Source organism: Prunus dulcis, chromosome 6, assembly GCF_902201215.1.
Source record: "Prunus dulcis chromosome 6, ALMONDv2, whole genome shotgun sequence".
NCBI classification, from domain to species: domain Eukaryota; kingdom Viridiplantae; phylum Streptophyta; class Magnoliopsida; order Rosales; family Rosaceae; genus Prunus; species Prunus dulcis.
Window position 1 is genome coordinate 12,811,939 of NC_047655.1, and position 25,056 is coordinate 12,836,994.

General features: G+C 37.0%; 2 protein-coding genes across 5 annotated transcripts; one reads left to right on the forward strand and one right to left on the reverse strand.

Annotated features, from left to right (window-relative positions):
* The first annotated feature begins 861 nt into the window (after window positions 1-861).
* Window positions 862-17,070, forward strand: LOC117630691 (structural maintenance of chromosomes protein 3). Of its 3 annotated transcripts, none has more exons than XM_034363410.1 (30): window positions 862-1,075; window positions 1,815-1,854; window positions 1,942-2,017; window positions 2,831-2,869; window positions 2,992-3,059; window positions 3,165-3,236; window positions 5,197-5,276; window positions 5,385-5,463; window positions 5,607-5,724; window positions 5,799-5,974; window positions 6,852-7,097; window positions 7,221-7,342; window positions 8,041-8,185; window positions 9,213-9,385; window positions 9,470-9,569; window positions 11,037-11,173; window positions 11,314-11,515; window positions 12,306-12,393; window positions 12,493-12,642; window positions 12,791-12,942; window positions 13,015-13,206; window positions 13,304-13,487; window positions 13,575-13,645; window positions 13,716-13,867; window positions 14,277-14,445; window positions 14,542-14,688; window positions 15,044-15,139; window positions 15,616-15,790; window positions 16,362-16,554; window positions 16,759-17,070. In XM_034363410.1, exons 2-29 carry the CDS (start codon window positions 1,840-1,842, stop codon window positions 16,550-16,552), a joined length of 3,615 nt encoding a protein of 1,204 aa, XP_034219301.1. In that variant the 5' UTR covers window positions 862-1,075; window positions 1,815-1,839; the 3' UTR covers window positions 16,553-16,554; window positions 16,759-17,070. The 3 variants fall into 3 exon arrangements, with proteins under 3 accessions (XP_034219301.1, XP_034219300.1, XP_034219303.1); XM_034363409.1 differs by having other exon boundaries at window positions 16,795-17,070; XM_034363412.1 differs by lacking the exons at window positions 14,277-14,445; window positions 14,542-14,688; window positions 16,362-16,554; window positions 16,759-17,070 and having other exon boundaries at window positions 15,616-15,724.
* Window positions 17,071-18,469: 1,399 nt separating this feature from the next.
* On the reverse strand, window positions 18,470-22,029 carry LOC117631167 (lysosomal beta glucosidase-like). Of its 2 annotated transcripts, none has more exons than XM_034364163.1 (9): window positions 21,953-22,029; window positions 21,126-21,594; window positions 20,762-20,852; window positions 20,462-20,607; window positions 20,105-20,348; window positions 19,846-19,950; window positions 19,569-19,751; window positions 19,244-19,448; window positions 18,470-19,070 (listed from the first exon to the last, which is right to left on the reverse strand). In XM_034364163.1, the coding sequence occupies exons 2-9, from the start codon at window positions 21,569-21,571 to the stop codon at window positions 18,562-18,564; spliced, it is 1,929 nt and encodes a 642-aa protein (XP_034220054.1). In that variant the 5' UTR covers window positions 21,572-21,594; window positions 21,953-22,029; the 3' UTR covers window positions 18,470-18,561. The 2 variants fall into 2 exon arrangements, with proteins under 2 accessions (XP_034220054.1, XP_034220053.1); XM_034364162.1 differs by having other exon boundaries at window positions 21,126-21,620.
* Between the last annotated feature and the right edge of the window lie 3,027 nt (window positions 22,030-25,056).

Below are 25,056 nucleotides of genomic sequence, written 5' to 3' on the forward strand. Positions count from 1 at the left end.
GACTGAAAGTAAAATTAATTTCAAGTTGAAATTCGGTGGACTACCACTGAAGCAATGTAACCATTTTGGTGGTAATCCACCGAAACGAAAATCAAGTTTCGTAAAACCAGGTTCGAACCATACACCCACGAAGTTGAAATCAATAATTTAAATCAGACTTTGGCTTTTCAAAAGTGAAATCAAACCTAAGCTTAATCAACACTTAGAAATGTAAATATAGAAATCAAAATTGAAATCAAACCTTGGTTCTTCGAAGAATTTGTGAAAAGTTGACAGATTGGCGATGGATGTTTACGATGGCTGAGGTGATGGTGGTGTGCAACTAGGTGAGGCGTTTGGGGTTGGCTGTGGGTTGTTATGGCTCTGTTTCAGAGATGGGTTGTGCAATGGGTTCAGGTTTGCAAAGATGGGTTGCGCGATGGGGATTGCAGAGATGGGTTGTGCGATGACTCTGTTTCAAAGGGGAGGGGGTGTGCAGTGGAGCTTGTTGTAAGTCTGATGGGGTGTGTCTGCAAGAGGAGAGAATTTTCGATGGGGTGGGGCTTGATATGGGATGAGGTGGGGTTTGATATCAGATGGGGTGTGTTTGAAAGGGAAGGGGGTTTTCAATGGGTAGTGTGTGATATGGGATGAGATTTACACAGTAAGTTAGGGAATGAGGTTCATGAGGGAAATTTAGGAAGAAAAATGGGGTATAGTGAGTAATTTGAAATTTTATTAAAATTCAGGGGGTGTAAAGAGATTATGGGGTGCAAAGAGCAAATAATGGGGTTCACATAGAATTTCCCTTAAAAAAAAAGGAAAAAGGAAAAAAAAAAGCGCCATAGCCTACAACTAACGTGTCATTTTCGATTTTCCTACTTCGCAACGAAAATTACTCCAAAAAAATTTCCATTTCATTTTTGCCGCCTTTCACTTGCCGTCGATCTGTGCTACAAGTCACCGGTGAGCGCACGCTGGTTAACCTGTGCACCCCGCCTAGGGCAAAGGACTTGCGGTCATCCTCTGCTTCTTCACTTCACTCTACTCTGCAACTCTCTGTGAAGCTCATGAATTGAATTGGCAGCTCTGACTGGTAAGTCCAGTCGCTCTTTCTTCTCCAATGTTTGCCTTAAATTCAGAAGCAATATAGTTTGAAACCCTAGAACTAACTCTGAGCTTTGATTATCTTTTTGTTTTTCGTTATTGAAGCTAATTTAATTTCATAGGGTGCATATACAGTTAGGGTATAGCTAGGGTTCGAGTTCAAAGAGAACTCATTTGTCTCTTCTCCCTCCCTATTTCCACTCGAAGACAACATTTGATATGCATAGAGGTTCGACCCAAGATGTTTGTGCTTTAGCCCTATTGAAATGCTCTTGTTGTTTTGAGCATACGAGCTAGCTCATTTTTGTCTTCTCGTGGATCTGAACTTTTTGAGCAAAATTTTTTGGGACAGTGGCAAACTACTTCCACTGAGCATTGTTTGGCCTTTTTGGGTTTGAATTGATAATTCCCAATTTTGAAGCAATTGCTTCTAGATTGCGGTACAAGTACTTCCACAATGCTAATTATGAAGCCTCTAACTTAGACTTTGTAATTTGGATAGCAGTTTTAAGTGTATGCGTGTTTGTGCGTGTGTGCGTGGGTTCGTCTGTCTTTTGAATGCAATAACATCCCTATTGATTCTAGTTTCCAGTAATGATTGCTTTAGGTTCATTAATATTCTGGTCTGTGGCCAGAGGGGAATCCTGGATTTGTCCAATCCTGGCAACCAAATGCCCTTATTAGTATATGGCAGTCTCTAATATCTTTTCTTTTACATTTTCTCACAGAGGTTGGTGAGCTGGTCATTTCAACATGTATATAAAGCAGGTGAGTTTTGGTCATAGGTGGAGTGCTTTTACATTGCTTTTAAAGCTTTATCTAATATTTTATTGATATTTGGGGCTCTGGAATTAGGTTATAATTGAAGGATTTAAGAGCTACAGAGAACAAGTTGCTACTGAGGCCTTCAGCCCAAAAGTTAATTGTGTTGGTACTGATTTCTTTCCGTGCAATTGCTTTTGATGATTTTTATTTTGAATTTCTACTGGTAGTGTTCTCTTCGTTTTCTAAATTTGTATTTTAAAAAAGCTTATCATATTCTCTTTTCATATAGATGATTGGAATATTCTTTGTAAGATGGATAGAACAATGCAATTAAAACGGTTTAAAGTATCGAATTAGAGGTCAATGATTTGCCATATTTCCATTTGTTTGGTTAGTATAGTGATGGACATTATATGAAGATGTGCTTAAGTATCTTATCTAGGTTCTTAAATTTTGTGATGTTAAACAATGGGTGTAAGTTGGAATATCTTGTTTGACATCTTATTACTTCTACATCACTTTTTTTGGTTTGAATGGCTCAATTGCATAATAGAAGCTACCCCTCTCCTTCATTCAACCATTCCCATTCTCTGTTTGAAGTCTTCTTTTACACATTATTTATTTGGTTTTATTTCAAACAGTAACCTTGTTTTGTCATGTATTATGGGTTTTATTTAACTTATGAAATAAAGCAATATCAGATCAGAGGTTCAGTTCTCCTTACCGGGAGTCTTGTGAGGTGTGTGGGCAAATCTTATTTGTATAGAGAGATCATACTGCAAATTTTAATTTGTATATTTCATTCATTTTTTACCTTTCCATTTCTTCTTCTAAAAGTATGTCTATATGTACTGGAGATTTTCTTCACTGAAATAAAGTCAATGATATTTCTGTATCTTACTTTGCTTCTTTTGTAACGGTGTGCTCTATTATGTTCGCTAATAAAATTCCATATATATTTCAACGATGTTTACTGCAGTTGGTGCCAATGGGTCGGGAAAGACGAATTTCTTCCATGGTAAGTAGCAAGTATTGAATGATTGTTGCAGTTGTTTTATCCTTTGGTTGATAGTTTTGTCTGGAGCTGTTAACATTTGTTCTTTGACATTTTGTTGGATTTGAAACATTTTCTTTTTGTAGCAATTCGGTTTGTACTAAGTGACCTTTTCCAAAACCTTCGGAGCGAGGATAGGCATGCTCTACTCCATGTATGTCTCTCTAAATGCTTTTTTTTTTTTCGGTTCCCAAGCTATTGTGTTCAATCATTTGCTTAATGAACAATTTTTGTTGCAATATATGCCATGATTGAACAGGAAGGGGCAGGTCACCAAGTATTATCTGCGTTTGTGGAGATTGTCTTTGATAATGCTGACAATCGAATCCCGGTAATAATTTTTGATCACATCTTTAAAGTCTGTTTTTGTTAACTTATTTTTCCCTTGTAATAAAATTATGTTTCATACCAAATACTTTTGTTTTTCGCTTGTGGTAGGGGTTCCCTCTTTTGCCCTTTTTTTCCTCGCAACATTTCATATGCTTGATGTTTATTTCCTGAGAAGAATTGCAGTTTCCTCTCACCCCCCACCCCTCCTTCTCCCTCTTCCTTCCCCGCATCCTCTTTCCCTCTTGCCCTCTACATGTATGCGTTTGTCTTTTGCCTTGTGGAAATAGGAACTTTACAGAGAGATGCTACCTTCTAGTGTGGCTTATGGTCATTCAACCCAACATACATCACTTTCAGAGTTAGTTGAATCTTTGACATATTTTTTTGTGTGGGAGTAGATGTGCTTCTGTGATGCCAAATCATGTTTTTCTTCCCCTTGTTGCATGGGTTGTGTAGATGCTCATGATAGGAGGACCATAATGTGCTTGCACTTGCAACAAATGGTTTTTCTTTAAATATAAATCATGTTTTCACGTTTTCCAAAAGATTTTGGAGCGACAAAATGACTAGGGTTTACTCTCCGGTCTCTGCTAAGTGGATTCAGTCTTGGTTGATGCTATAATGTGGATAAATCCTCGATTTTATCAAGGTTTTTTGGAAAAGGATATATAGAATTATTATTTGTTTAACTGCTTGATTTTTCTTTTTAGCTGGATGTCAAATTAGGGCTGTTAATTTTTGGTTTAACTTTTGGTATTGGAAGTTAAAATACATAGCAATCTTTGGATTAGCGATATATGACTCAAGTTGAAAGTGAAGTAATGCCAAAACAAGTAGTGGTATTTCTTGGCAAAACATGTCATGCTGTACGGGCAAAACAAAATCGATCCCAGACATCTGTAGGTCCTCAGCCTTAAAGCTGTGAAAAGTCCTCCATTGTCCTTCCAACTGAATGACCAAAACGCAAACATCTTAAAACTGTGACAACATTTATTTTTTAATATTATTTTCTATTTCAGTTATTTTATTGGGTGCTTTGGTCTCTACAGAATTTTGGGAAACTGTCTTTTGCAACTTTTTCTAATTGGAGGGCTTCCGTTTTTTAGGAAGCTCCTATTTAAGTAATAATTTTTTTTTTTCTGTGGAAAAGGAAAACAAAAGTTGAGGATGAAGTTTGTTTGTGACAGCATTTAATACACGGACCATGTGTGTTCTGCCACCTTTGTGACTATCTGGACTATTTGGCCATTTTTTTTTAAATTTTGGGGAGGAAATGATTTTATTTTATTTTCTTAGTGGGTCCTATCATAAGATCATTGTACCTGGGGGAGAAAGGGATTTAAGCAGGGGGGCTTATGGAGGACCAATGTGAGGTTCGATTTAGGTGGTCGATGTAAAACTATGGCTTTGAATAGTGCACGCCTAATCTTTTTTGTTTGTTTGTTTGTTTTTTTTCTATTTCTTCTAATTACTGTGTTACTGTTTCTCTCTTAGTGTAGTGTTGATGTGTTGGTTCCATGTTTAGTTTAGTTTTAGCAGTGGAGTCCTTGTTCACTATTTTTGTGTCTTTGTTATATTTAATGAAAGTTTTGTTTCCCAAAAAAAGGTGGCCATGTAATTAAACCACTTGTTTGGCTTATTTGTCCACACTCGAGGGGGAGTGTTAAGAATATTAAATTCCCACATCGGGCATTCTAAGCATTGCATCTTGATCTTTAAATTGATGAGCCTCTCCATAGTTTCCAATTGGTTTTAGGTCCAACTTTTACGGTTTTCAAATGACCTCTGTTTCTGTTGCTGTTTTATGTGTGTCCCAGTACACACACACACACACACACACACACACATTTTTTTGCACAGTTCCTGCTTACTTCTCCACGTATTTAACACCAATTGAGGCATTTGGATTACTCTCTTATATGGGTTATACTTATTTTCACTTTTGCAACACTTCTTGGTAGGTTGATAAGGAGGAAGTGCGTTTGCGAAGAACCATTGGTTTGAAGAAGGATGAGTATTTCTTGGATGGAAAACACATCACGTGAGTGTATATATTTATGCGAAAATACTGAATCTGCTGTCTATTACGTATTTTGATTAATTAACCCTTTTCAATGGTTTCTGTTATGGAATATAACCCTCATTTCAGGAAAACCGAGGTCATGAATTTGCTGGAAAGTGCTGGGTTCTCTCGCTCCAATCCTTATTATGTTGTGCAGCAAGGAAAGGTACAATTTTTTTAGTTGTTTGGACATCATTGTTATTACCTGGGAAAAAAAAAACTTCATTGCTATTGTTTTAGTAATAGTACGCTTGAGGATTGACTTTTTTGTTGTTTTTTTGTTTTGACATTTTGTGGACGGTTTCATAGATAGCATCATTGACACTGATGAAAGACTCTGAGCGGCTGGATTTACTGAAGGAAATTGGTGGCACTCGGGTGTATGAGGAGAGACGTCGAGAAAGTTTGAAAATTATGCAGGAAACTGGCAAGTCCTTAAAGGATTGGTTGTTTATGTTTATTATACATGTTTTCTTACAACTTTTTTACTTTGGTAATCAGGAAACAAAAGAAGGCAGATAATTCAAGTTGTTCAGTACTTGGACGAGAGATTAAAGGAATTGGATGAAGAGAAAGAGGAACTGAGAAAGTATCAGCAACTTGACAAGCAGCGAAAATCTTTGGAATATACTATTTATGACAAGGAACTTCAGGATGCTCGCCAAAAACTGGCAGAGGTTAGTCAATGTTAGACACCAGGCCATATAAAAGATTTGCATCATTTTTGTTTAAATTGCACTTGATAAGTGTTTTTTTCTTTTGTTTATTGTTGTAAACTCTGTTTGTGGATCATAATTGGGTAGCATATGGAATTGAATGCAAATGTGATTTCATGCATTGATAGTAGAATAGAAGAAAAAGGTGATCAAGGCCCTCACTCTTTTTTGTGCTTGTTTCTTGTTATTGTTGTATGGGGAGATAAATGCACATTATGAGACCTGTGCACAAGAAAGATTGGAAGGACTATAGTTTACATAGTGGAATGACTATATATTTATAAGTTGTAATGTGGATGAAAATATATATGATCAAACGCTAGTATGTTTACCATCCTCTTCTTTGCCCCGCTGGGGTTTTTAATATATTCTACGTTTCTAGCAAAAAAAATAAAGATGGTACTCTTCAAGTTATGGTAAACATACAAGTATTTATTTTCCGATTGTCCACAACAATTACATTCACTCGCACCCTTTGTACATTCTTCTAAACAAATTTATGCATTTGGCAACTGCGGATATGTTTGATGTCCAGTGCTTGTCTGAATCACAAGTGGTTATCTCTGCGGTGTTTGTGTTTCTCAATGACAATTCTTACTCTACAGCTTTTAGAGTTGGGCAATGGCGTTTTGATAGTTATTCTGCTTAGGAAGTTTGAATAATAAATAAAAAAGGGAAAAAAGCTCCAGTTTTATGGTAATAAAGTAATTTGAATGAAAGTGCCTCAATATAAACTGTACATATATATCTCGGGTCCTAAATTTCTCCCTGTGTCCTAAGACGCATGCACAATGCTGACCTTTATGCCTAAACCTATATACATTTTGCCTTGATTCAGGTAGAAGATGCTCGAAACAAGGTTTCTGAAACGTCAACAAAGATGTATAATAGCGTGCTGGATGCCCATGAAAAGTCCAAGGACTTGGACAAGATTATGAAGGATCTGACTAAAGAGCTTCAAGCTTTATCTAAAGAGAAAGAAGCAATAGAAAAACAAAGAACAGAAGCAATAAAGAAGCATACAGAGCTTGAGCTTGATGTGAAAGATTTGCAGGAGAAGATATCTGGAAACTTCGGAGCCAAAGTAATATTCAAATTATGTCCTCTGCAGAGGGGTGTTTTCTTTTTTGTTTTTTCGTGCCTTTTTTGTTTTTTTTTTGTTTCCAGTGATATGACAGACATGAATGCTGCATTTACATGTTTACAGGGAGATGCTGTGAGACAGTTGCAGACTCTGCAGAAAGAAATTCAGGATTCAATGGATGAACTTGAGAAAATGAATCCTCTGTATGAGGATCAAGTCATGAAGGAAAAGGAGATCACAAAAGGGTATGTATATGGTATATTAGATACTAGGAAAATCAACATAGCAGTGCGTTATGGTTCTGTTTCATCCCACTTCAATAGTTCTCGAAAAATATTCATTTGTAGGTTGTACAAAAAAGTTCATTTGTTCATCTAGTCTTTCTACTCTGGAGTAGTTAGTCTAGTGGAAAATTTTAAACTATAAAGGCGATTAGCTATTGGGAACGTATTTCTTAGGAATAGGGCTGTTTTAGGTTACTGGTGGTGGAGATTTCCTGTCAAGCAGGATTTATTGTGGTACTTTGTTATTCAAAAGTAAGGTTGGTTTGCAGTATAGTGGGTCTGATTCTAGGATTGTCAGTGAGATTTGTTTCATAGTCCTTGAAATTCATTTCTCAGGATTTCCTTCTTCTAGGGCAAGAATCTAAGGTTAGTATCGATCAATAAATTGGAACAACTTCGTAAGTATATTTTCGATATATTAAATTTCAAATTAATGTTGGAATTGGTAAAACTCTTTCGATCAAATCAAAAGTAGAGTGTATTACGTATCCGATTGGACCGACACTGCGATTAATCAAGGCAAAGACCTAGACGCCATGAGTTTTTAGATAAATTGTAAAGCAAGTCTATCCAAATACTGGAATATGTTCGGACCATATGAGGAGTCTTTGGCGGAGGTGCTAGAATATTATCTCACAATTGGTTCTTTTGGCATATAGAATAATGGAACGTGAGAAGCAGCTTAGCATACTTTATCAAAAACAAGGTCGTGCCACCCAGTTTTCAAGTAAAGCTGCTCGTGACAAATGGCTCCAAAAGGAAATTGATGATCTCGAGCGAGTTCTTTCTTCAAATTTGGCACAGGTATGCTGGCTTCTTTTTTAAGTATATAATGCACCTTAAATGTCATGTCAGGGGTGTAGTTCGAGTACTCCATCTGGTGCTTTAGTATGTCTTGTTTAATTCCAACTACTAGAAATAGAACTGTATGCGTTCTATTCCTGGCTATTTTAAAAATTCCTCTCGGATGATTCTGGATTAAAAACACTTTCCAGCTGAGGATTTCTTTTTTAAATTGTTCATATTTTTTTTAGATTCTTATATATAAGGATTTAATTAATATCCTCTTTTCTTGGATTCGAATGTTTCACTTTGAATTGACCGTCATTTCTCAAAACTTTTTTTTGGAATAAGACGCATTTGAAACCACCAGGTTGCCTACCCCAGAACCACTATTCTCTTGAGAATATGAGCCCATAACCCATTTAATCAAATGCTCCTTGCTCTGTTCACCAAAACCTTCCTACGAAAAGCCCTTATTATCCAATTTCTTAGCACCTTTGCTGGGAATCCGAAAAGAGAAAGGTAATTGGCACATTGCTTAAGACTGATTAAATCAAAACCAACCTTCTCTGGACAGAAACACTGTTGTCTAACGTTCAACCTCTTCTCAATTTTCACCACAACCAGATCCTGGAACTTAACTGCATGTGGATTACCACCTAGCGGAAGGCAAAATGTTTCATAGGCCAGCGAACTTTGGCAGTTGTGTTTTAGACTTTTAGTTAATCTTTTCCGATTTGTTTTTGTGTTTCTTAGGGTTCTGTGATGTTGTTTGTGTGGGTTGATGGTTGCCTGGGAGTTTTCTTGTATCATTTGTTGTTCTGCTTTGTTTAGACTGCTTTGTTTGGGTGTTTAGCCTCGTGGCTTCTGGTTCACTTTGCTGATTTGGAATGTGACTTGACATTCCTCCTTCCACATCTTATGTCCTTGTGCTTAAGTTTCTAGTTGCTTGCTTTATTTGCAGCATTTATAAACTATTCTAAATTGCATACTGTATTATTTTTACCTAATTTCTACTTGATTTATTTCTCACTCTTATATGTTCCAGGAGCAAAAACTTCAGGATGAAATTAAACGGCTTAATACTGAGTTGAGCGAGCGGGATGCCTACATTGAGTCTCGAAGAAGAGAGATTGCTACTATTGAATCTCTCATCTCTCAGTCACATGCAGGGTTCAATCATCATAAGTCACAGAGGGACAAGTTGCAGGATGAGCGCAAGTATGAGTCTTTTGTATTTAATATTTGAGATGAATTTGTCATAGTCATTCCAATATGATTGTTTTTCTTTGCTTCTTGTCTTAGGTCCCTGTGGAGGAATGAAACTGAACTTTCTGCTGAAATTGAGAAGCTGAGAACAGAAGTTGAGAAGGCTGAAAAGAGCCTGGATCATGCGACTCCTGGTGTGAGTAATTGCTTTCTTGACCTTTTGTTACTTCCGGTGTGCTAAACATGGTTGTCTTGTTGTGTAATTGCTTTCTTGACCTTTTGTTACTTCCGGTGTGCTAAACATGGTTGTCTTGTTGATATATGAGCCCAAGTAACAGTAATTCTGAAAGTGTGTCTTTTGATACACATGTCATGGATGGTATGTCCAGCATAACTTTTCTATATTTGTTTACGTGCGCTGTTTGCTGACGAACAGTATGATGTTGATGGCTTTTGGCAAATTTTTACTGTGGCTCCCTTCTGAGTTCTAAGTTGTAACGAGAGAGTACAAATAACTACTTATAAAGTTGTAAGGAAGATGGGGGGAGGGTGTGGGTTGTGTGGTGCTGCAGATGTTGATTTAAATGTAATGTGGTTTTGAAGAAATGGGAGAAGTGCTTACATAGCATAAGATTTTCAACGTATACCGTAAATTAATTTCATGTGTATGAAAGTTAAAAGAATTAAAAAATTCAAAGCACCAATAGATGCTTAAACATAAACCCTTAAAACAATTATCTTCTAACTAGGATATTTTCATATCATCTTCTGGGGGATCACAAGACAACAGAAGTCTCATTCCAAATCCCACTAAGCAATTTTTTTCTCCATATCTTTTTGAGTTTTCCTTAAGGGATGGGGGCAAAGGTGTTGAATAAAATGAGTCAAAGAGGCAGTATAGTTCCTAAGCTAAGGGGCAAGGCAACATGCCTTTACATTGAGAAATTCCCACATCATCCACTGTGCTAGACATGATTTCTTCCGAGAGCAAACAAAATTCTATTAATGAAAAGGAAATTACAATGTGTGTTTAGAGTGAAGTCTATAATGATGTGAAGAATGTCATTCTTCCCCGTTTACCTCCTCCTCATATCTTAATTACAGCTTGAGACTATTGAAGTGGTGCTGTTAGACAAGAATGCATAAAATAATTAATAATATAAACAAGTAGAAAAAATCACATCGGGGTCAACCATGGGATTAATTGGAAAAGTAAATATTTACTCTGACTTACGAAAAACTATTGGTTCCTGGATGAAGTTGCGAACATAATACATAGTCTAATTATTATAGCATCAATATTCCTAGCTGACCCTCATTATAGTTAAAATTGGGATATGATGCAGAACTGTTTCTGAACCTCATGGATCCATGAGATTTAGTTATCTTCAGGCTTAAAGTTTATTTTCTGTGAAATTGTAGAAAAGAATCTTGAGTTGTTTTTTTTGTTAAACAGTGCCAAAAGAATGTTGATCTGCTTTATGATTCAACTTGTTTTGTTCATTGTGTTGTGATTGTGTATTACATCATGATTATATCTCTTTATTGGTGCATCTTGAAATTATGAGAGCTTCTTATCTTTTTTCACTGTATAAATAGTTGGATGAAGTACTATATCTAACATTTCACTTTTCCCTTCTGCCATCGTGTGTAATACTTTCAGGATGTCAGGAGAGGGCTAAATTCTGTTCGTAAGATTTGCAGAGAGTATAAAATTCCTGGGGTATTTGGCCCAATTATTGAGTTGCTTGATTGCGATGAAAAGTTTTTTACTGCTGTTGAAGTAACTGCTGGGAACAGGTGCTCAAAGTTTCATAAGCGTTCTATCCCCATTCTCTTAGCTGTTGCCATATTACTGAATAGTGTTATGATCTGTTAGCTATTGCCTTCCTTGTTGCCTTCCAGTTGTTCTCTTATTGATTTCTGTTCTTTCTGAACAGCTTGTTTCACGTTGTGGTTGAAAATGATGAAATATCAACACAGATAATCAGGCACCTTAATTCATTGAAGGGTGGACGAGTTACGTTTATCCCCCTAAATAGGGTGAAGGCTCCACGGGTAATTTATCCACAGAATTCAGATGTGGTTCCTCTGTTAAAGAAGTTAAAGTTTGCTCCAAACTATAACCCAGCATTTGCCCAGGTTAGCTTCGACCTGAATTATCTTGTAAAATCATTGGTTAGTGTTCGGTCCATGTCTGGTTGGTGATATCATTTTGGTAGTTGAGATGTGCGTTTGTTAGAAGTTATGTGGTTAAATCCTTGGTTGTAGAACCACAAATTTTGCAATTTCTGCTTCAAGGGTGGATCTTTGTTGTTTATTGTGTTGTTCCTCTTTTGTTTAGTATATTTTTAATCAAATAAAACAGCTGTGCTACTCAACAAAAGGGGGCCAAAAGGAACCTATTATACATTTTTAAATGTAGTGTATCTATGAACTCTAAGTAACTACCTCTGCTAACTATATTTCTGACACTGAACCGTTAAAAGAGACGACTAAAAGCGTGTAATTATTTAACCGCATAACAGTACTGGTGCATTTGGGTGGAGAAAATAAACTTGGGATTTAGACATATGAAATGACTTATATTTATTGACTTGTTTGGGTTCATGTACAAGGAAAGTCAGATATTCAATGTGAAACCTAGATATTTAACCACAAAACAATTAGTGGTAATTGCTCTTGTTTTTATGCTTTCTACATTGAACCTAGATTTTTGGAATGTGGTCTCACTTTTGGTGAATCAGTATCATGCTTTACATAGATAAAAGGTTTAAAGTTGGATTTGAATACCTTCTGAAGTGGGTTCACCTTAAGATTATGCTAGGCGTGATGGCTTACTATATGTCTGTTTCAATGTTACAATTAGTGGTAATACTTCTAACAATGTTAAGAATGACCTTTCATCATAATATGTTCTTATCTCTCTTAGGTATTTGCAAGAACAGTTGTTTGTCGAGACCTGGATGTGGCTACAAAGGTTGCTCGTACTGATGGTCTAGACTGCATTACTTTGGAAGGTTTAAGATAGAGCTACAGATTCTCTCAGCATTATCTGTTGCACAATATTGTAATTATTAGTTCTAAATCTTGACAAATCACCACTTATTCTCTAACAGGTGATCAGGTCAGCAAGAAGGGTGGTATGACAGGAGGGTTTTATGACCATAGACGTTCAAAATTGAAGTTTATGTGTACAATCATACAGAACACAAAATCTATCAACATGAAGGAAGAAGAACTGGAGAAAATTAGATTTATGCTTCAAGATATCCTTTTGAAAAATGATTTAATATTATGCAAAGCAGTAAATTTTTCCATTCTAGCCTTCTAATTTACGTCTCATTTCTTTCTTAGTAATCTAATCTTTATGTTTCTTACAAAAAGAAGTCCTTGTTTTTACTAAATTTACCTCACAGATAGACCAGAAAATTACAGATCTCGTAACTGAACAGCAGAAAATTGATGCTAAGCGGGCCCACGACAAATCAGAACTAGAACAGCTTAAGCAGGACATTGCCAATGCTGATAAGCAGAAAATTTTGATTTCTAAAGCTCTTGGGAATAAGGTAATTTTGATATTTGAGATGACATCACCTGCGGTGCCTTGGGGAGCTTATATTCTTCTCTCTTGATTGTAGGAAAAATCACTTGCTGATGTGCGGAGTCAAATTGATCAGCTTAGAGCCAGTATGGCCATGAAGAGGGCTGAAATGGGCACAGATCTCATTGATCATTTAACTCCAGTGGAGAAGGATCTTCTCTCAAGATTAAACCCTGAAATAGCAGATCTTAAAGAGAAGCTTATTTTATGCAAGACAGATCGTATTGAGGTTAGTGAAATATAGTTAATTGATTTTTATAGTATTCCACTGTATCTGTGTTCTGATCTGAATATTTTATTCTACTCTCTTCATTTGCATCTCATAGACTGAGTCAAGAAAGGCAGAGCTCGAGACTAATTTAACCACAAACCTTAAGAGGCGTAAGCAAGAACTAGAGGCCATAATCTCTACCATGGAGACTGACAATTTGCATGGTGAAGCTGAAATTAAGAGTCAGGAACTGAATGATGCTAGATTGTTGGTTGAAGATTTAACAGAGCAGCTCAGAAGTGAGGGCGTTGATCTGCTGTATTGAATTTCCAGTTTTGAAGTTTTAAGTTTTGCTCCTGTTTTTTTAATACAGTTTTGTTCATCAGGAGTTTCCGAAAGCATAGATGGCCAGTCAAAGCAACTCAGGAGAATCAAAGATGAAAAGACTAAGTTAAAGGTAAAAGTGATTATATTGTTAGATTCTAAATGCATGTTGCTGCTGCTAAGACGATCACTTGTGAATGCAGAATTTGGAAGACAACTATGAGAGGACTCTTCAGGATGAAGCCAAAGAGCTAGAGCAACTTTTGAGTAAAAGAAATATGTTTCTTGCTAAACAAGAAGAATACTCAAAGAAAATCAGGGAATTGGGCCCATTGTCTTCAGATGCTTTTGAAACGTATTGCTTCTGTCCGTACTTTGAATTATTTTACCTAATAATTAATATTAATATTTTATGCACACACTATCTGGAATTTGTTCAGGTCTCCAAATTCTCATAAATCTGTTTGGGTATTTTGTGGTTTTGTTATTTGTTGATACCATTTGCACCCCTTAGATTTTTTTACCACTTCTGCCAAGATTTGAACCTAAAAAAATTTCCACCCCACCTGTTACTTGAGCCAGAGCCGTTATGTTTGGATCCTTTGGGCTATTAATCTGTAACTCATCCTCTATTATGAAAGTTCATCATTGATGCATGCTGTTGGCTAGGTTCTTTTTGTTTTTGTTTTTTTTTCCTTCTTACGTCAAGATGTAACAGTCGGGTAGGTTGGTATTTATTTGTTCTCTTCTACTGCAAATGGTAGGTATAAGCGAAGGAGTATCAAAGAATTGCATAAAATGCTGCACAGATGCAATGAGCAGCTGCAACAATTTAGTCATGTCAACAAGAAAGCACTTGATCAATATGTAAATTTTACAGAACAACGAGAAGAACTCCAGAAAAGGCAAGCCGAGCTGGATGCGGGTGATGAGGTATCAAGCTCTGAGATCTGTTGTATTGAGTTGGTGTTTTCATTAGATGGTTGGCTAAGATTTGGTTATTTTACATGACTTCTTCGAATTTTGCAGAAAATTGGAGAACTTATACAGGTTTTGGATCAAAGGAAGGATGAATCAATAGAACGTACTTTTAAAGGTGTTGCTAGGCACTTTCGAGAAGTTTTCTCAGAACTTGTGCAAGGTGGCCATGGTTACCTTGTTATGATGAAGAAAAAGGTTTATTGTTGGACTGGATTCTTTATGGTTAATCATAAGATGTGTGGACTTAGCTTGATGCTTTGTGTTTATTGGTTCAGTATCTGCTGAAGGAATATATTATTAATATAGCTGTTAGATGAGTGGCCTGAGATGTTTGGACACTCAGACCCATCTAAGTGTTCTTTTAGAAAATTATTTTTGGTTTCCGTTAACAAGAACATAATAAACGTTTCCCATTCTATTAATTTTCATCAAAAGAGGAGAGGCATAACTAGATTGAGTATCTAGGTATCGTTTTCTTGAAAGTTCTTTATTTTAAAAGCGTAGATAAGATTCATATGATTTTACTTGAATATGTGTATTGTATCCACAGGATGGTCACCAAGGTGATGATGATCAGGATGAGGATGGACCACGTGAAGCGGATTTAGAGGGAAGAGTCGAGAAATATATTGGTGTAAAAGTGAAGGCACGTATTTTCTGCAGTTTCCTTTGCTAAAAACTAATGCCTCCACTATTGTTTGTCCCAGCTATTCAGATTTGAGGGTTTAGATGTGCCCTCGGTATAAAGTGGGGGTAAAAGATCTCCCCGAGGTATCCAAAAAACAAAAATTAGAAGAAAAAAAAAAGAAAAGAAAAGAATGGGCAAGTAGAATTTGTAATTTAATAATTTATGAGTGGGATTTGAGGGTCTACATGTGCCTTTGGGGATAAGTGGGGTAAAATATCTCCCCGAGTTATTAAATAAAATAAAAAAATGGCAAGCAAAACTTGTAGCTGAATTATTGATAATTTACTTAGAAAAATGATGTGCTCCTTGTGTGAGACTGCAAGTTAAACCCAGCCTTACAATACTGTCAAATTTTACAAAATAGATGTTATGATCTTTTCAGTTGAAGGTTGTAAATGCCTTTTGAATTGCCTTTTTTTGGGTCCTTGTGGCAGGTTTCTTTTACCGGACAAGGGGAAACTCAGTCGATGAAGCAGTTGTCCGGGGGTCAGAAAACTGTTGTTGCGCTAACGCTTATCTTTGCCATCCAGCGATGTGATCCTGCTCCCTTTTATCTTTTCGATGAAATAGATGCAGCACTGGATCCTCAATACCGAACAGCTGTTGGAAGTATCCTTTATGTCGGTTTCTTGTTCTTTGTTGTGTTTTGTTGCTTTCTCGCAATATTAAATTGTTTTTCACTGTCATTCAAGTATAATATATGCCACAGAAGCATTCATATGCCTGCCAAGAAGTGTCTCCATGTTGGTCCAATGTGTGTCTCCATTTGTAGTTGTAATTGTCAACCTCCTTTGCAACGATTAATCTGCATAAATGGTTATTGCTTTATGGGTAGCAAGTTTGTCTATTTCCTTGCATGTGTCTTCATAATTATGATTTATTCATGAGGGTTGTATGAAAAGAAAATATATGACTTCTATGTAATTTTGATTGGATATTTGGTGTATGAGTTCTAGATGACAGGATTAATTTGAAATACAGTTTCTGTTAACTGTCGGTGCCTTGTGACCGTCTTCTGTGGGTGTTTGTTCATTTGCATATGACGATATTTGGCTTTTTCCATATTCAGAATGCTAATTTTTTTCGATGTAGGTAATGGGTGCCTTCTTTACATATCTTTTTTATATTTTGCTGTTGGAAATTTTACCGCCATAGGAGTTCCTTAATTACCTGTTGATAGATATGATCCGGCGCCTGGCAGACATGGCAAATACTCAATTTATAACCACAACATTCCGGCCAGAGCTTGTGAAAGTTTCTGACAAAATATATGGTGTTGAACATAAAAACAGGGTGAGCCGTGTCAACGTTGTCTTGAAGGAAGATGCATTGGACTTCATCGAGCATGACCAGTCTCACAATGCAGAGTAAAGGTTAGGACAAGTTTTGCATGTACATTTCATTGGTATTTCAAGAAGTTGATTAGGTTATTCTGGGTACATGCTACAATTCCTGAGTTTTAAAAACAAAAAACATAGACAAGAAAATAAGCCCTTGAGTTCTTTTGTAATTGTTTGCACTTAGTAAAGTAGGCTTGCAGCTGGTCTGTCATTTTATTCTTATATGACCTGTTTCAGGATCTGAATTTTTTATTTTTTTTGGGGTCCGTCCAGCAAGGCTCGATAAAGAATGATGGATCAATTTGCATTTTGTTAAATTTATACACTGATAGCGGAGTCAGATCTTGTACAAAGTAGGTTTCGCTGCTGTAGATGCTGAACCACTAGCGTTATCCATTTGCCGTTTGTTGTATAAGATTGCATTACTCTTTAAGTATGAACCATGGGCGCATAATACTTGTAAACCATGGATGCCACTTTGAACCTGAGAAATTGGATTCTGTTGTTGGTACATATTATATAATCTAAAGGAAATTCAGGTTTACATGATGTTTCTGATTTCGTTTGCATTCTCTTTGGAAATCTTTACAAGATGTTTCAACAACCCTAGTTGGTAAAATGTGTTTGGACACTATTTATTTTTGTCCCTGATTCTAGCACAACCAACTCGTATGAAACGTTGAATTACAGATGTACGTTGCTGCACAAAATAAATCATGCAAATTCATTTGAGCACGTTTGTGCAAGCATATATATATATATATAAAGTGAATGACGATTAATAAAAATTGTTCTCTGATTAATTTTGACCTAGTTGGTAAATGATCAAGTAAAACAAAAAGTTTGAATCTCTGATAAAAAAAAAAGTAGTAGTCCTGATTATTCAGGAATTTAATCGAATCATATATTGTAATGTCATATTTCCTATTCTCCAAGATTTGACAACGAGGTGAAGAAATAGATTCATCATTCTACTCCAATCGATTCCTAAAGGAGGGAAAAGAGGGTTAGAGTTAGCAGAGGGGGAAAATGAAGGGTGTGTGTAATCTTTGCAGCTTATGAGTGTTCCTCCACAATGAGATGTGGCTTATTGAAGCTCAGTTCGTCCCCTAGTAACTTCATGAGCAATATTTATGTCGCCAACTTGGCAAAACCTGCATTCAGAGTCCGAGTAAAGCAAAGCAAAGGCCGTACAGATGAGACGGAGGATATATAGTGATCACTAGGTAAGGGATAAGCCATAGCACTACCCTAAAACCTCCATGCTCATGACGAAATGTACCGCTAGCTCCAACCAGTCCCCGACATTCTTCCGGGAAGATGGCAAGCTCCATTAAAATCTAGTATCTAGTTTGTAGTAGAGAGCTCTATGATGTGCCCTAGTTAGTAGCTAGTGCCACCCTACTGCTTGAGTTAAGAGCTAAAAACTCATTAAGTTGATCACAGGGCCAATATATGGCCAGATTACTCTCTACCACTGCAATCCGAAGTTACCGTTGGGCCATAGCCACACCCAGCAATAAAAGCAAATTAACCCATCTCCCTCTCAATCTAATTCCCTAAACGTTAGTGACTTGAGTAAGCTTTAATTCATTGGGAACCATCATGATTCTCATTTTGGTTCCAGAAGGTTTGTATGAGCAATTTGATGGAAATGTCTGATTCTGATTCTTTCTTTTAAATTATTTCTCACTCTCTTTCCTTGACTTTCCTCCATTGGGGTTTTTTTTTTTAAGGCAAAATTTAATGATGCCACATTTTTTGCATCCTTTTCACTACTATTTGTATTCGTTTTCTGTTTCCTTTTGATAAATTTAAAATAATAATAAATAAATAAATAAAACCAAGACACATTGGAGTCATGGGAGTTGAAAGACCCGAGTGCAAAAACTCCAGATATGCAAATAAGCAATAACAAAGTAATACCAAAAAAACAAAACGAAAGGAATTTCCAAAATTGTATGGCTGAGCCATTCTGCCAATTACCACCAGCTTCTTGGCATGAAATGAGAAGACAAGAAAGAGGATATAATAACACTACTAATTCGCCTGACTTGGCTTAACGCCATTATTAACCGGCTGCGTTGTAAGTCCAAAACCAAAGGGAAAGAGGGGATCATAATTTTTTTCACCAAAATTCATAGGGAGCTGATCTACTCTCCTGAACCAAGTCCTAGGAAGCTTTCCAGTGAATCCATAATCACCATACAGAACATCAGCCACTCCTTGGCCTTCAGTTCCAGGCAACCATGCAGCCACAAGAGCATCCATCGACGAAAGGTAGGGCTCAATCACAACTGGACGCCCGGATACTACAATAACAGCACACTTGACCGCGCCACATACGTTGGTGATAATGCTTGGACCTGGTTCTGCAATTGTCAAATTTACGCTGTCCCCTTTTGTCTCAGCGTAAGGAAGCTCACCAACAGCAACTACGGCGTAATCAAACTTGTTTGCCTTGACAAAATTTGTGTCGGGATTTAAACTGAAGACAATTTCTGTGGTCTCGTTAACTGCACTTGCTATGGCACCTAGGATGGTGGTTCCTGTTTCAAAAACAGGATCATGAGTTTTTTTTTAAAACTCTAGTATTTGAGAACTTTATTCACACTCCGAAAAAGTCACCATGCAATCCTTCTGTATTACACAAATGAGAGAGTGAACCATGAACAGAATTTAGAGACACAGAGCAGATATATATAGATGTGTATATATATACCAACAGTGTGGTTGTTGCCACTAACTCCCTGCCAAGTAAGACTCCAACCCCCACATTGATAGCCCAAATTGTTGGCATGAGTTCCAGCAACTAAAATCCTGTTGGCCTTTTTAGGTAGTGGCAGCAATGGTGCAGTTGGTGTTTTGCCATTCTTCAAAAGGACAAGTGACTTCCTTACAGCTTCCCTTCCCAAATCTCTGTGCTCCTGGATTTGATCATGAACAACATTCATTTTAGGACCTCAATAAAATTATGTTATTGGTTTCTTTTTTCTAACTCAAGCACAAAATTCTTTTTTAGAAGCTCCAGTGTGAGTGATCAAAACCTGGCATCCAAGCCGGGGAATATATTCATAACTAGACATGGGTTTTTCAAACAGACCCATCATGAACTTGACTGACAGAATTCTCCTAACTGCATCATCGATACGACTCATGGGGATACGTTTGTTGTTCACATGTTCAGTTAGAAACTTGACGAAGTCTATATAATTGTAGGGAAGCATGATCTGTAAAACATTACAATGCAGTTCCAGTATCAGAAGAGTGCTCTATTTTTTATTTGTTTTATTTGTTTTTTGCATTGATAAGATAGCCACTGACCATGTCTAGACCAGCTTGAATACTAAGAAGGACTGAGTTAGAATAATTTGTAAAGGGGGGATTGCTTATTTTGTCAACACCCAGCCAGTCAGAGATGACAATGCCCTGAAAATTAAGAACACCAGCATGGTAGTTAGTGCTTCATTCGTGTCAATTTATCGAATCTCATTCTATAGTAGTCTCACAACAATTTGAACTGAAGAGTGTTCTTAACCATAGTTCTCTTCGAATTTTAATGAACTTTACCGTTGCTTTGTACCTTAAACTTAAGGGTGTCCTTGAGATATTTGGTGACGAGGTCATAGTTAGCGTGCATCTTCACTCCGTTCCAGCTGGAGTAGGACACCATGACAGTGGCTACACCCTTGGCTATGGCTTCGGGATAACCGGGCATGTGAATGTTCAACAATCCTTGCCAATCAATGACAGTGTCATTCTCATTGATGCCCTTGGTAGTGCCGCCGTCACCCACATAGTGTTTTGCAGAGCCCGCTACCTTATCCCTACATATATTTCATAAAGAAAAACTTCACGGAGAGGAGAAAGGTGAGAACGAGTAAAACATTTGTGACATCAAAAAGTTCATCATCTAAACACACATATAAGTTTTACTTACGTTCCACCAACGTAAGGAACGCCCTTTGGTGAACCAGCTGGAATTTCACCTTGCAATCCGATTACGAAATCAGTCATTTGTTTAACAATATTCGGATCCTCGCTAAAACTCTCATAACATCTACCCCATCTCGGATCTCTGCAGACCTATTCATTGTATACATCATAGAAGCTCTGAGATTATTTTTTTTCTTTCAAGTAAGTAGTCTGGGAATGGGATAAAGACCATTCCATGCTTCAATTACTAGAAAACCATTGCAACTTCTCTCTAAATTAATTGTTCAATGAATGGAAATCATACCGAAACACATGGTGCAAATGAATACTGAATGCCAGTAGCTCTAACTTCAAGAGCAGTTGCAGCACCAATTCTCTTCACAAGTTCTGGATCCCTGAAATTGTCATATACAATTCGAAACAACGTTAATAGCACAAGTGCCAAGGGAGGATGGGAAAATGAGTTAGGATTTACATAGGTAAGGATTCAATTCTTTCCAACATACCAAAAGTAAAGAACAGTAAGCGATCAGAAACTAGTGTTTTTTAGATAGTTATGTTAAGTACTTTTATTAGACTCAAAGCCATTCTGATTATTATTGTCATCAAGGTTTTTAATTTTTTCCTTCTATTGGTTTTGGGTGTGGATGCATCAAAGAATCACTTGCCTGGTAGCTCCAAGTCCAACATTATGCGGGAACATTGTGGCCTTGTAAACGTTATTGTGGCCATGAACTGCATCAATGCCATAAATCATAGGGATTCCAAGCCGGCTTGCAAGTGACCAGTTCTGAAACTTGTTAATCATGTCTATCCAATCCCGCGGAGTAGCCTGCGTTCGCGGCACACTCTCTCCACCACTCAGTACACTGCCTATATTGTACTCCTTCATGACCTTGGCTGTGATATTTCCGCGGTCTACTTGCGCCATCTGACCAAGCTTTTCTTTTAGTGTCATCTGGGCTAGAAGGTCCTCTACGCGAACATTGATTTTCTCTTTAGGGTTCTTGTATTTCATGTGATGTGCTTTTACTTTTATTTTTGTCCCTTCTGCACAGCAGCAAAGGCACACAAGTCCCACTAAGAGAACAAATGAATTTGTCTTTATGATCATCCTTGGAATCTCTCTATTTAAACCTGTAGAAGTATACATACTGAATTTCCTGATGTAAACAAAAAATTTATTAAGGTATACCACAGAAGGAGAAGAAAGTTATTTCTGGTTTTATTAAATGGAGAAAAACACATCCTCCCTTTAAATCAAATATTGCCAGTGAGAATTCCATTCACTAACTTAAGGCCAAATGGAGGAACCTATGTAAAATATCTCCATGCAAACACCGATACAGAATGAACAAAGCTGTTCTAGTCTAGAACTTCTAGACACACTCAAACAGATCAACTTCCATTTCTTCTCATGCATTGACAGAACTCTAAAAGAAATTTATAGGAAATAACAACAATATTCCTTTTTATTGAAAATAATAAAACTTACGACAAAGCGATTGATCACGGGAGCATCAGCCTAGAGAAAGGAATTCACAGAATGGATGAACTAATGTAAAACAGTACGTGAACTACACAAAATGTAACACTGGCTGATGAGGTGGTATATTTATAAGAAACTATATAGGTGGAATCACCCAAAATAGCAAAGATATTTATATTTAAGGCTTTACTTATAAGAAGGAGCTACTTGCGGTCCTCCCTTACATTCCTCAGTCCCCGTAGGAGTGGGCAAGTACATTCTATTTCTACTTACACAATTATTTTTATAGAATTAGAGGTTGTTTGAAATAAATAAAGGGCAACGAAAAGAACGTTAACTATAATAGAAGAAACTCTGTCAACAAGAAAGCAGTTGACCAATATGTCAATATTATACTAAATAACCGACTCAAAAAACGGCAACCTGAACTAGATGCAGCTCATGAGTTATGGACATTTGTTCTGGATCAAAGGAAGCATGAATGAATAGAAGGTGTTAACTGCTAGCAACTTTCGATAAGTTTTCTCCGAACTTGTGGAAGAGGGTGATGAAGAACCTTTGCTCTTATTAAAACAGTATGATCAGCTCTCTTGTACACTCAGATCCTGTATGTATATATACCGTCCTTATCATGTTCTCACATATACACGAAAATGTAATATATAATGGTTGTTATTATAGCAATTTCTTGAGGCACCATGTTCGTCTATTTTGTTGGTCCCAATTAATAATTTTCAATTTGCTTGAAAAAAATTCGTTGGGAACTATAAAGGGTGTCCCTCAAAGAAATTATTTGAGAGATCCCTCAATAGAAGGGATAATAGTAGCATTGACTTTATAGAACCTTCGTAGTAAGCACCTCACCTCACCTCACCTAATTGTTTGTAGTATTCAACTCTTTGCAAATAGGGTATTTTTCTAAGAATTGATGAGTGGTCGTGTATATATATGGTATGCGGGTTTCTTCCAACAAGTAACTGCCCTCAATCTCATCGCTTATTTAGCGCCAATGCTAATAAATATGGCGGGGCTCCGCAGATATGAGTTTTCGCTTGAGGCGGAGGAGGACAAGGTGAACATGAGTGCTAAGCGTACGGACAACCCGTTCAGGAAAAAACCTACCTCCCTTCCTCGTTTAGGATTACGTAGAGCTCCATCGCCTGATTCTTACTGAAACGGACCCTCGTTTGGGATTCCACTTTCTCATACATCCCCTTCGTCATCACCTCCCGATTCTCTTCTTCCCATCAGAGTACGTACGACTCCAACTATGATCCCACAAATATTTATGTGTATTGATATATAGTAACGTTTAAGCACTGACTAGTTAGTAGTTAATATGCGTTGATCACTTATTTTACCTCATTTTGCAATTTATCTCATGATTTGAACCTTTTATTTTTTGGGTTACATATCTTTGAATCATGCAAAAATTCATTCAAACCCTCATGATATTTGTATTGTGTGCGACAAACCCCTATGACACATTTGTAGTGTGTGTGAGAAACCTCATTCCCTTTGTAGTTTAGACTATCGATTATATTAAAAACAAAAAAAATACACAAATTGCCACACCCTTTTTTTTATATTATCAAATGGAGTTAAGTATATATGACTACCAAAAAATCAAGACAAAAGTTTGGCCTAAAACTAGTAAAATATAAAACTCCACTCATTATAACATTTATAAAAAATTTTAAAAAAATTGTCAACACCTAGACTAAATTTTGTATTTTTCTTAATGAAGTGTTCTTAGAGAATCACCATCAACCTTGGAAAGAAGATTTACATTTACATCTCCGGGACTTGAGTCTCCTGCGAGGCTTGTTATTTGACGATATTCATGGAGCAGAATTAATGAGTGAGGAGGCTATTTATAAATCTCCAGAGAGACCGCACTTGTTAAATTCTTGGAAGAAATCTCCAAAATGAAACCTATCCTTGAGGCGGCTGGTCCAGCATTGCAGGAACTGTCTAGTAGCTCAGACTAGGAATTTGCAGATGCTTGGAGAGAGGCTGATTCTGATACCGTAACTAATTTGCAATGAAGAGAGTAGTTCAACTCCGTATAATCAAGCACCACTTGAAACGGAATAATTTATATACACATTATGTAATCTAGCATGCATTGTTTATGATATGTACACATACATGTAATGTCGACACAAACCACATGTCTTATATATGTATATTGGATGGTAGAACATGCAAAAATTTCTCCTCATTTTGCTACATTTTGTTAACTCAGTCAAAAAGTCTATTAAATATGCTGATAAAGTAGAGGTGGAAACTACTTGATAATTGATGTGTTTGCAATGTGTAAAAAAGTAATAAAGAAGTATTTAATATTCCAAAATGTTAAATAGACATTACAAGGAATTTGATAAGGGTCTCCAATTCTTTTTTTATTTTTTTCATTGAAGACTTTGTTTCGGAAGGCCTTCTTGCTCATTTTGCACAGAGCCCTAAAGTCTCCGAGCTGCTTCCGTCTCCAGCTGTTGAGCCATCACACCAATGTCAAACAAGATCCCTTTAGAGCAACTCCAGCGCAGGAGTTTGGCCCGGGCAACAGGCCCCAATCAGCCCAAGTCTCCCTCCAGCGCAGCCAAAGCAGCCCGGGTAAGCTGTGGGTCCCACGAGCTCGGGCAGGTTCAAGGGCGAAAATCGACTGGGCTCGAGCCCGAGTTGTGGTGACGTCAGCGCTGGCGTCACGACGACGTCAGTGCAGGGTAAGTTCAAATTTTTTTACCGTTGGCGCGTGTAATACACGCGCCAACGGTAAAAAAATTTGACTGCCATGCGCTGACGTCGTCGTGACGTCACCACCAATGGTAACCTGCCACGTGTCAACATCGGGTGGCTCCGATTGGATTTTTTCCAGAAATCCTACGATTCTCATTTTTTTGGCCAAAAAAATTTTAAAAAAATCCTAAAAAATCCGAAAAAATTCTGAATTTTTTTTTAAAAAAAAACCAAAAAAGTATGTATTTTTTCCCTATAAATACCTAACCATTTTATCTACTTTCAACACCAAATCTTCATACAATTTCTTCTCCATACAATATTTTCTACTCTCCATTCACATAATTCATTTTCCACACCAAATCTCC